At 34.0% G+C, this 12,889-nt stretch overlaps 1 protein-coding gene across 1 annotated transcript in view; it reads right to left on the bottom strand.

Annotated features, from left to right (window-relative positions):
* LOC149411805 (polyprenol dehydrogenase-like) overlaps positions 1–12,889 on the bottom strand; it is a 29,782-nt gene that overhangs the window by 8,329 nt on the left and 8,564 nt on the right. The window contains exon 3 of the mRNA XM_089646246.1: positions 4,440–4,578. Within this exon, the coding sequence (XP_089502372.1) occupies positions 4,440–4,578 (139 nt within the window). The remainder of the gene's footprint in view (positions 1–4,439; positions 4,579–12,889) is intronic.

Below are 12,889 nucleotides of genomic sequence, written 5' to 3'. Positions count from 1 at the left end.
TAGTTGGGGAAAAATAATTTTATTTTCCGAATGCTGCCGAAATCTAAAGAGAACTGATGATATAGAAATATTACGATCACTGAAAAAAACTCTCAAAACTCAACTCTTAAAACATTAAAAAAGTTCTTTGACTAAGAATTGAACCTATTTACCCTGGAACTGGAGTCGACAACCCAACCAACCTCGTCTAGTGCCGATCGGTAGGACCGACATATATTAACTGCTGTAATCTCATCACTTTCAGAAAAATGTGTACATGTCCACGTGTTTATGCCTGATTGCCACCAAAAGTTGTTAGAATGCATTGTCATCGACAACGAATCTACCTTCTGAGTTTCAGCTCGATTGGGAAGATGGTTAATTTCAGCTTCCAAGATTTGCATTAATTACCGAAAACAATAGTGAAATTCAAATAGGTGTATTTAACAAGCTTCACCAAGTTTCACCAATCATATCCATCAAATTGTGAACAAAGGTATGAAAACACTAGGCTTCGTATTAAGAACAACTAAAAACTTTAATTCTTTGCAAGCCATTAAACTATTATACGTATCTCTAGTAAGAAGTCTAATTGAATATAACTCAGTAGTTTGGTCTCCATCTTATAAAATTCACATTAACAACATTGAGCGAATACAAAAAAAATTTCTACGTTTTATAAATTTTAAATTAAATATCCCTGTCGAAGACTTAAAATACAATTTCTTATTAAATACTCTAAAAATACATACATTAGAAGATAGACTTAAAATAAACGATTTAACGTTCTTATTCAAAATACTTAACTCTAAATTCGACTGTTGTGAACTCCTGCAACTTATAAACATACATTCACCCATAGTAACAACACGACAAAATACAATATTCTACAGCAGCACACATAAGCGTAACTACATTGCCCACTCTCCGATACAACGACTTCACACCATGGGAAATCATTACTTGGGTGATGTTGACATATTCAATACCAACTTGGCAAGTTTTGTGGATCATTTAAAACATTTATTTCAACAATACTCCTAAACACATCATGTAAACCAACATATAGCTGTAATTTTCTGTTTTTGTTTCTTGTGTTTGTATGACTTGTTACATAGCTTTTATCAAATGTAATTTTATTCTTATTTTTTATGTTTGAAAGTATTTGTCAAATTAAAATTATACTACCTACCATGTAAAAGCCCTCTGGGCGTTAAATAAATAAATAAAAAAAAGCTAATTCGTGGCATTGAGTGAAAAAAAATACCTACCCACCTTATGCAGTAAAATGTTACGTCGTTGAATTATTGTCACCAGATAGTTATTTTTTGTTCATGAGAATTCAAGAACTTCATTGTCTTATATAATCATAGTAGATAGCTATCTATGTTTTTTACAAAATGAAAAAAAAATCAGTCAGCCTTATGAAATCAAAGACTTAGGACGGGTTGTTTCATAGAATTCATCAAATTTCAATGTTTTTAATTATTTATTCTTGGTTTTTACAGACGATCTCACTTGCGTGAGTGTTAAAAATTGGGGATGATCCTTTTTGAATAAAAACTGGTTTTCTTGACACCACTTTACATTTATTTCAAACTATTGAAACAGGTACAATATTTATAAAGAACTGTGCGAATAACACTGCTACGATCGCTCTGACTTATGAGCTTGTTTATTATCGAGTTATTGTTGAGAAAGTAACGAAAAAACACATAATGCGAGCCTTTTTAAAGACTTCAAAACCCACTACATGTAAATAAAACACTTGTCATCGTGATGTCTAGCAGTAAAAATGAAACCTGCTATACCGACCAAATTGACACTATTTTCTAAGCAAGGACTCACACCATTTTGGTTAAACGTAGTAACTTCAAATTTCTAGACTACAGATGTCGGTAGCCTGCAAAATTGAACATATTGCCAGGGGGCGGGATTCAAAAATTGCACTAAATTTTTGAATGATAATCTATTTAAAAATAAACTATAAAACAAACAGAATAAACTAAAAATTCTTAATCTAAATATACCACAAAAATACTAACAAAATAATTCAAAATAGCAGAAATTAACAAAATAAAACTCCCTTTTTTATGCCCTACTGGTAAACTTATAAATTTAACTGTATAAATGCTGTTGAATTACTCTATTAATAAACTAAAAATAACTAGAAAATTATTAATCCTATTAAATAACCAAAAAAAATTCAAAAATGACTAAATTACACACGTCTGCATACTAATTTTTACATATTTAAATAGTTCAATAACACAAATAATATAGTTCACACTGAACACAACACAATTATTGTTCCTTTTTTTTTCTTCTTTCTTCTCAGGTCTTCTGCTTGATCCATCCAAGGTGGAGTCGAGAAGATAAGCATCATAGTGTAATGTACATAATCAATCCTTGGTAAGGTCCGGGACGTCAATTACAGGTTTAGTGTCTGAATCCAGGGGCATCAGACATATCTTTGTGATGGGTCTCACAAAGACTCCTTGAGGTGTTTTTAGTGTAACAACTCGTACTACTCCATCCGCTCCAGGGTGTGTATGCAGAATTCGGGCCATTTTCCATAAAGGTGGAGGTAAATGATCTTCCTTTAAAATCACCAGATCGTCTTTTTGCAGTGCCCGTTGAGTGCTGGTCTGCCATTTAGTTCTCTTTTGTAGTTCCATCAGGTAATCTTGCTTCCATCTAGACCAAAAAGATTGAATTAGCGAACTGATCCTCTGATATTGAGTTAGTCTGTTGTCCGGTATCGCCCGGACGTCTCTCTCAGGAATGATACAGGATTCAGTGCCTATAAGGAAATGGTTTGGGGTAAGAGGTTGGTAATCATGGATGTCGTCGGATAAGGAAGTTAATGGACGGGAGTTCAAACAGGCCTCAATCTGACAAATTAAGGTATATAAGAGTTCAAATGTTAATGAAGAATTGTTAGTGATTCTATATAAATGGAATTTTGCTGATTTTACTGCTGCTTCCCACAAACCTCCCTGATTAGGGGCTCGAGGGGTTATGAACTTCCACTCAATACCTCTGTTCACTAAATAATTTTGAATATTGTCGTTGTTTTCCCTCAAGCTGGTGTACAGCTCTTTGAGTCTGCTGCTAGCTCCTTTAAAATTACTAGCATTGTCGGAAAAGATCTTTTCAGGTTGTCCCCTACGGGATATAAACCTTTTTAAGCTGTTCAAAAAAGCATTGCTAGATAAATCCGAAACTAATTCCAAGTGAACGGCCTTGGTTGAGAAGCAAATAAAGATACATAAATACGATTTTGCGAGGGAAGCCTTCCTCAGCGTCCCACTTTTAATTAGAATTGGTCCGGCGTAATCTATTCCGGTGATAGCGAAAGGACGACCCGGCGTAATTCTTTCGGGTGGCAAATCTCCCATGATTTGATGACCGGTTCGGGGACGACATCTAAAACATACAACACATTTATGTAATATCTTTTTAATAGTATTTTTACCAAAGATGGGCCAAAATTTTAATCGTATTTCAGCTACTCGGTTTGCAACGAAAGTAGCCCATCTCGTAGGTTGACCTTTCAGCCAGCACAACGTTATCATGGAGTCACACCAATAATGTGTGTCGATCTCCACTATATTTAGCGCTTGTTTTATATTTTTTATTAATTTCGCCAGTAGCACAGCACTACAAAGCTCTAACTTGGGCAGGGAAATACACTTCAATGGCGCCACTCTTGATTTGGACGTTATTAAATGGGAATGCCGCTTACCGACATGGTCCACTGACACCATGTAAACGCAGGCTCCGTAAGCTTTCTCAGATGAGTCGCAAAAACCGTGTAGTTGTAGATATGTAGATTGCCTGCAAATAATTTTTCTTGGTATTTTCAACACATTTAGTTGAATTAATTCTTGAAGGTAGGACCTCCAGGGTGCTAATATTTCATTAGGCAATGGATCATCCCACGCTGCTTTAGACTGCCATAACTTCTGCATTATCAATTTGGCTACAACTATAATCGGTCCTAGAAGACCTAATGGATCGAAGGTTGATGCGATGCAAGATAATATCTGTCTTTTACTCTCGGTTCGACTTGATGGTTTCATTATTACATAAGAAAAATAATCAGATTCATTATTCCATATTAATCCTAATATTTTCTCAGTCTTTGGATTGTCAGTAATAATTTTTTCAGAATTGCCTGATTCGGCAATCTTAGCTTGGCCCGACTCGGCTGACAACTCCAAGACATTGGACCTCCATTTCCTCAAGGTCATCCCCGCAGACAAAAAGATGTTGATTAGTTGCTCTTTTAACTCTCTACAGGATTCCATGTCATCTCCTCCGGTTAACAAGTCATCCATATAGAAGTCATTTTCTATGACCTGACTAGCTCTAGGAAAATTTATATTGTTATCCATACCAATTTGCCGTAGAGTTCTAGTGGCTAAGAAAGAGGAAGGCCCCAGACCATATGTGACTGTCTTCAGACGGTAATGCTTGAGCACCTCCTGCGGCGACTCGCGCCACACTATCTTCTGCAGGTCACGGTCCGCTTCACACACATTAATCTGGCGGTACATCTTCTCGATGTCAGCCGTCAGTACTACTTGATGTTTCCTGAAATGCAATAGTTGGGTGTATAAGTCCTTTTGTATAACAGGTCCTGTCATCAAGGCGTCATTGAGAGAAATTCCATTTGAAGTTTTGGCGGAGCCGTCAAAAACGACCCTCACTTTAGTAGTAGTGCTTGATTCTTTTATTACAGCGTGATGAGGTAAAAAATAGGATTCACGATCCCCCTTTGACTGGTCACACACCTCCATATGACCTAATTCCTCATATTCACGCATGAATTGTATATATTGTGTCTTCAATTCGGGATTTGACACAAATTTTCTTTCTATATTTTTAAATCTTTTTTCAGCAGTGAGCAATGAACTTCCCAGCTGATCAATGCATGCTCGACGCGGTAAACTTACTACGTATCTACCGTCGTCTTGTCTAGTATGAGTACTAGCAAAACTGGCTTCACAAGCCTTTTCTTCATGATTTAGAATCTTAGTGGGATTAATCTCCTCCAATTTCCAAAATTTTTCTATTTGGTGACTTATTTTATTTATAGATAAATTACAACAATCTGATACAGGCCTTTGCTTTGGGTACATGTGGATTGGTCCTGATATGATCCATCCCAGTTGCGTACGTTGAAGTGTTGGTCCCGATTCGAGTTTCAATCTATCGTTGGTTAGGATTTCCCAAAAGCTCTCCGCGCCCAACAGGATGTCGATGGGTGCAGCTATATTGAAGTTCGGGTCAGCTAGCTCCAATCCTCGTGGTAACTTGAAGTCTTTTTTCGCCATTGTCACTTGTGGTAAATTTGTTGTAATCTCCTGTAAAATCAGACATGATATTTCACTTTTATAATCAGTATGAAGCGAATTCATCTCCACTGAAATTCTCTTTTTTATGTGAGTGATGTTATTATGGATCCCAGAAACGGGTTTGTTTATCAATTCACATGGTAAATTTAATTTATTAGCAAATTCTGCTCTCATAAAATTTGACTGGGCCCCTGAATCAATCAGAATGCGGGCTTTAAAAATTTTATTGTTACTACCCACAACTCCTATGTTGGCAGTTGACAATAATATTATTTTTTCTGCTTTATCCGATGCAGAAAAATTCGATACTGAAACCTCGTTATCAGCATCCATATTGGAGGCCTCCCGCAGAGGTACCTCATTGTGTAGTAAGGTGTTGTGATTATCTTTGCCACAACGCCTGCAAGAAAAGGTTGCCTTGCAACTCTGTGCCTGGTGACCCACCTTTAAACATTTAAAACAAGCTTGGATTGATTTCGTAGCATCAATCCTCTCATGTAATTTTAATTTCAGAAATTTTTTACAATAATAAATATGGTGACCTTTCTCGTTACAATAAATGCAGTTGTTAGCCTTTACCGCTAAAAATACTGATGAATCTTTTTTGCAATTATTGTTGCCTAGTTGTGTTTTATGTAAGCTAGAAAATTTTTTCTCAGAAGCGTTCATCAGTTCCAATACTTGGGCTCTAGCAGATAAACATTTTAAGAATTCCTTTAACGTCGGTAATTCGTCTTGTAATATATATTGTTCCCAATTTTTTCGGGTAGCTGTGTCTAATTTATTTGATATTATATAAATAACCAATGGATCCCATTGATCTACCTTGACCCCGATATTTTGTAATGCCTTTAAACTAACGTTTGTTTCATCAATTAGATACCTCAATGCTACAGGCTCTTCTTGTTTCATGTCTTTTAATGAAAATAGAGCTTGGATGTGTTTATGAACGGTAGTTCTTAAATTTGCATAACGTTCATTTAATAATTCCCAAGCGGAAATGTAATTTAATTCAGAAATTTCTAGATTAGCAATTATCTTTAATGCGTTTCCCTTTAAAGTTGATTGTAAATAAAAGAATTTTTGTACGTTGCTTAAATTACTATTGCTATGGACTAAAGTCTTGAAGGTTTCGACGAAATTAACCCAATTTTTCTGATCGCCATGAAATTCCCGTAATTGGAGGTTGGGTAGTTTAATTTCCACCTTACTTTGATCGACGGATTCGATCGCGCCTTTGGCCGTTGCCAAAACTGAGAAATATTGGTTTTCGAAAGCTTCTCGTTGACTATAATTTTCAATTTCGTCTGAATCCGGTAACATTTCAATTTTCTGTTGAACTGCTTCGAATTCATCTAACAATGATTTCACCCGCTCATATCTTAATTTAATTTCATTTACCGACAATGCATTTAAGGAATCCGCGAATCGGGTTAGTTTTCCTTTGATTACGCCGCGTTTGTTTATTAATGACTTCATATTTTCCATTTTTAATTATATTTTGTTAATATCGGTTGACAATTATTTTATTTTAGCAAACACCCGTTTGAAAGAATACCACGACAATCTTGACAATACTATTTGAGAACACTATTCAATAATATTATATTCTTATTTTCAAGTGGGTAGTGATTTTATTTATAATATTGACTCTATTTAAGATTAATCTCGTTTAAATTACATGAGACCTGAATAAACATAAAATGGATGATAGGAAGGAAAGCACTGAATACTTATCTCAGATTTGCGATGTGGTCCACTTTCCTTAATGATTTCCAGTTTCAATCAATTTTGTATCCTTTTGGCTGCTGGTTCTTTGTTTTTTTTTACATACAATCTCCTGATCGTAATCCGGTTGAAGGATCAAATGTTAAAAATTGGGGGTGATCCTTTTTGAATAAAAACTGGTTTTCTTAACACAACTTTACATTTATTTCAAACTATTGAAACAGGTATAATATTTATAAAGAACTGTGCGAATAACACTGCTACGATCGCTCTGACTTATTTATTTATTTATTATTTTATTTACGCCCTAATGGGCTTTTACATGAAAATATACATTTACATTGATTACAATAATTGAATATAAGAAGATAAATGGAGTTAATTGTAAGAAAGCAACACATATAATAAAATTTTGTGCAAATTAGCAAAACACTAATAAGATGGATTCAATATAAAATATACCCAAGCATGAAATAGTAAGTAAAAGAAAGTTCAACATAAAAAGTAAGTAAGTGAGTGTGTTTAAACCCAGTATTAATTGTGAGTTTAACAAATCGATAAACCAATATAAATTAGAGTGTAACTTACTCGTGAGGTAAAGAACATTATAACAGAGATTTAAAAAAAAAAAAAAAAAAAAAAAAAAAAATAACAAAATAAGAGTTGCACCTGTAAAAAGCAAAAACTAATAGAATTTAGCAATATCGACATGAATAAGAAATAATAAGATCTGAGATGGAACATAGTGTTATGTATAAAAAGTAGTTAGTAGGTATATGCATACAATTATAAGTGTATAGTAGAGCAAATAAAAAACAAACAAATATGGATATAATTTACTTGAAAGGTTTCGAATGGGAGAAGATGTAATAAAATTATTAAAGCTATAAAAGTTAATTATTAGCCGATAGAATCGAAATAAGTTGCCTTTTAAAGCTCACAAAATTGTCAAAACCAAACATATCTATAAGTTCACAGTATTTATTCGCAAGGTTGTGAATTCTAGGAATTGGTGAAAAAATAGAATAATTAGTGTTGAGGTTCTTGTTAAATTTAAAAGTATCTTTACTGCGAGTTTGCCTAGCAGGAACATTAATGCAAATAAGTTCCAACAAATTAGGGCTGTCAATTAAAGATTTAATAATTTTGAATAAAAATAGCAAATCAATTAACACTCTTCTATCAGATAATTTAAGAAGTTTAGTTTCAGCAAGCAAGTTATTGTAATTTATAAATTCGATTGGAATTTTCATTTTAAAATTAATGTACCGAAGGAATTTATTTTGTACCTTTTCTAATGATTGAGAATGGACCTTGTAGTACGGTGACCATACGGTGGAATTGTATTCTAATTTGCTTCGTACTAACGAGCAATACAGATGTTTTAATGTTGACATACTTTTAAAATTTGCTCCCATTCTCAAAATAAAACCTAGTATTCTCATCGCATCGCTTGTTATTTCATCGATGTGTTCGTTAAACTGTAGACTCTCGTGGAATATAACACCAAGATCACGAATCTGTGATACACGAAGAAGATTAGCACCATTCATAAAATAGGAAAAATTAAGTGGATTTTTGCCTTTGTAAAAACTGATAATCTGGCATTTACCTAAATTTAGTTGCAAATCATTGACAGAACACCACGCACATAGTTTATTAAGGTTCAACTGCAAAATTGCGCGATCGTCATCGTCTTTGATTATTCTGTATATCTTCAGATCGTCGGCAAATAACAGGACTTTAACATTAGTAAAAATATTAACAATATCATTGATAAACAAACAAAATAATATTGGGCCCAAGTGAGATCCCTGTGGTACTCCGCTCGAGGCAGCAAATGTATAAGAAGTAAACGAATCTATCTTGACTGCTAAGTACCTTCCTAATAGATAACTCTTAAACCATTCCAACATGCTCCCTCTTATTCCCAACAATTTTAGTTTACGTAATAATATTTTGTGGTTTACTTTATCAAATGCCTTACTGAAGTCAGTATATATGGAATCAGTTTGATGTGATGCATTAAGGGCATTAACAATATCATTCGTGTACAATATCAAATTGGTAAGAGTAGATCTACCTTTAATGAATCCATGTTGAAGGGGAGAGATGGTTCGATTGATTCGGGATATCAACTTATCTAGTACTAGGCTTTCAAAAAGTTTGGGTAAAGTAGACATTATACATATTGGCCTATAATTTGTTACTTCGCTCTTATTACCTTTTTTGAAAATGGGCGTTAAAAGACTAAACTTCCAAAGGTCCGGGAATACACCTGATGAGAGTGACTTTGTAAATAACTTATGAATAGGATATGACAATGTATGCATACAATTTACTAAAAACCTGGGCGGAACATTATCAGGTCCTGCGGATTTTCGGGAATCAAGACTCTTCAGCTTAGATATAATATCGTCTATGGTTACATTACAGTCAGATATATCAAGAGTTTCAACCAAATCAAAGCACGAAATATTGCTGTCTTCACTTGCATTAATGTAAACGCCGCTAAAAAAATCAGCAAAAAGATTAACAGTTTCCTGAAGATTTTGGGATAATTTAGAATCGAATGACACACTACTAGGTATGTAAGTACCATTTTCTTTTTGGGATTTAACATATTTCCAAAAGAAATTTGAGTCGTCCATGATAGAGCCTTCGACATCACTAATGTAATTTTTGTAACATTTTGCGGAGAGCTTATTGCACTCTGCCCTCAATTTTTGAAACGCAGTATAATCGATGGCCAGGCGACTTTGTTTGAATCTCTTATGAGATAATTTTTTGAGGTAAATTAAGTCTATCAGGTCTTTTGAGAACCATTTTGGGTATAGAGTTTCTCTGTAAGTCGTTAAAGGAACAAATTGTTCAATTGCAGAATTAACGATGAAGTAAAATTTTTTAAGGTGTACATTAATATCATCGTCGCTATCAAAGAATGACCAGTCAGTCTGTTTAAGGAAATTTGAAATTTTAACATAGTCAGCTTTTTTGAAATTTCGAGTTTCTACTACCTTTTTTACGATAGGAATTGGTTTAAGATTGGACATGCAAATTTCTAGTGGTGGATGGTAAACATCGACAGGTAATAGAATTTCGGTACTTCTCACAACACAGATGTCAGACACATTTGACAGTGCCAAATCCAACGTACGACCTCCTATATTAAGAACATTATTACACTGTGTTAGACCTAAGAACAGTGCCATATCTCTAATAACACGAATATTAACATTAGAACAAGAATTGACAGAATTCATATTACACCAATCATAATGTGGCAGATTGTAATCACCAACTAGAAGTAGTTTAGTATTAGGATATTTAGCACAAATTGATTCAACCTCGTCGCAGTGATTGCTGTAGCTTTGGACATCAGAATTCGGAGGTAAGTATGCACATCCCACTATTATTTTACCTCTAGAAGTGTTCACATTGACAAATAGTTGCTCGATGGATGTGTTTTTTGTGGATATTTTTGAAGAACTGAGATTTTTTGAGATAGCAATGGCTACACCACCTCCTCTCGTTTTGGCACTTGTTTTAGAATTCCTATCCATACGGTAGATGTTGAAATTAGGGAAGCCTAATTCGGCGGAATTGATTCCTGAGTCGAGCCATGTTTCGGTTAAAATGAAGATATCACTGCTGATAGTTGCCGCCGAAGTCAGCAACATGGGAAGTTTAGTGCGGATCCCTCTCACATTTTGGTAGTAGCATTTTATTTTTTGTTGTTTCAGTTTTTTGGCGCACATTCAATAATTTTAGGTACAGAGTTCACATATTTGATAGTTATATTGGTTTCACCGTTGTTCTTCCTCGTCTCGAGTTGTTGGCGTAAATCTAGAAGTTGAGTCCTCTGCAATGGTGTTTGGTCGTTACTGGCCTTTATACCGTTTTTCAGTTTTGCGTTCCTGGTCAAAACCTCACGAGCCGAGACAGAGTCATTGAATTCGACCTTAATCGGTCTAATTTTGTTGGACTTTTTTACACCAAGTCTGTACGACTTAACCACACTCGGTATTAATTCATTATTTATATCACTAATCGCTGAAACTACTTTATCGCTGTCCATTTTAATAATTGTTGTTGTTGATTCTGAAATACTTTCGGGAACATTAAATAAAATAATGTTCTTTGACCGGGTTTTTCTTTCCTCGGCCTCTGCGAGCAAATCATTTATTGAAGATGAAGTATTTGTCGGGTTAGTAACAATAGACTGAGTATCCGTTACACTTTTTAATGTTGACAATTCTCCTTCCAACATTCCCATACGAACAGCCATCAATCCTGTGGTTCCTAACAGATCCGTTGTTATCGGGGTAATTTTACCCATTTGCTCCTTCGTAAATTTGTTGCCGGGGTCATTAATAATTTTTATCAGCGAACAGAGTAGATCCTTGGCCTTGGTCATATAGTTAAGAGAGTTCTCGTTTAAATCCATATTAAAATTTATTTAAAAAGAGTTAAAAATATGTTAACTTTATTCGTAATTAGTTTATACACAAACGCCTGTTTCCCGCAAACTGTTTAGCACTATTCAAAAGTGACGACACTTTCGACCAATGGCGATAGTAATGACGGACTGATAATGCGCCTGCGCGTTTGGTATGTTTACCAGTTGAAAATTGTTATTTTAATATTTTTAAAACACAGCACTGCACAGCACACACGATAATTTAAAAATCTAACTGATTGAATATTTCGAAGATGAAGTGATTTAACTACTTCGACACTTTATGTTGTGTTTACTTGCAATTTTCTAATGTTTTGGAAGTTTTAATGTGGAGCGTATTCACTATCTGTGTAATCAATGACGGTAGGTATTATTATGACGGTAGGTATTATGAGCTTGTTTATTATCGAGTTATTGTTGAGAAAGTAACGAAAAAACACATAATGCGAGCCTTTTTAAAGACTTCAAAACCCACTACATGTAAATAAAACACTTGTCATCGTGATGTCTAGCAGTAAAAATGAAACCTGCTATACCGACCAAATTGGCACTATTTTCTAAGCAAGGACTCACACCATTTTGGTTAAACGTAGTAACTTCAAATTTCTAGACTACAGATGTCGGTAGCCTGCAAAATTGAACAGTGAGAACAATCCAGTTATAAAAACTCAGTTAACATACAAATACACATACAAAGACACATTAATTTTCCATATGCCTGAATAAAGATTAAAATATAAAACAAATAAAAATAAAAATTCTAAATTAAAAATATTTGCGATTGTTGATTCTTAAGTTCTGAGAAGGTTCTATGAAATTTGATAAATTGTTCAAATTCTGTGAATCAACCCATCCTAAGGTATTACTTCATTGAATAGATACATACACAATGGTATTTCCACATAGTTTATTGTTCGCAAGAAATATCCTTTTTTAAGTATATTTTTTATCACTGCCTGTATCTTAGTTGTTTCCTTAATAAAAAATAGAGTTTTCTTTATCACATTATTATATTATTTAATCAATTAACATGGTACGTCTCAAAGACTCAGGCATATATTATGTAGTTTATTGTTGACAAGAAATCTCTTTTTTTAAATATATATTTTTATCACCGCCTGTATATGTGTTTTCTTCCTTAAAAAAAAGAAACAGCTGCTTTGTGACATTATTAAATTTGTTATAAAGAATTTTTCCTCTGTCATTAATAAGATTATTCGTAAGAAAGTGTCTTCTATAAGAAATCTAGGAATTACTCTTGATGATAAATTCATATTTGATTTACACATTAATGACATTAAGTCCAGATCACTCAAAGTGATGGGATTTATTTACAGAATAACTAAGCCTTTTAAAGATC

This window comes from Hesperophylax consimilis, chromosome 24 (assembly GCF_061612785.1).
Source record: "Hesperophylax consimilis isolate HC1 chromosome 24, BYU_Hcon_1.0, whole genome shotgun sequence".
NCBI classification, from domain to species: domain Eukaryota; kingdom Metazoa; phylum Arthropoda; class Insecta; order Trichoptera; family Limnephilidae; genus Hesperophylax; species Hesperophylax consimilis.
This window is presented reverse-complemented; position numbering and strand designations above follow the sequence as displayed.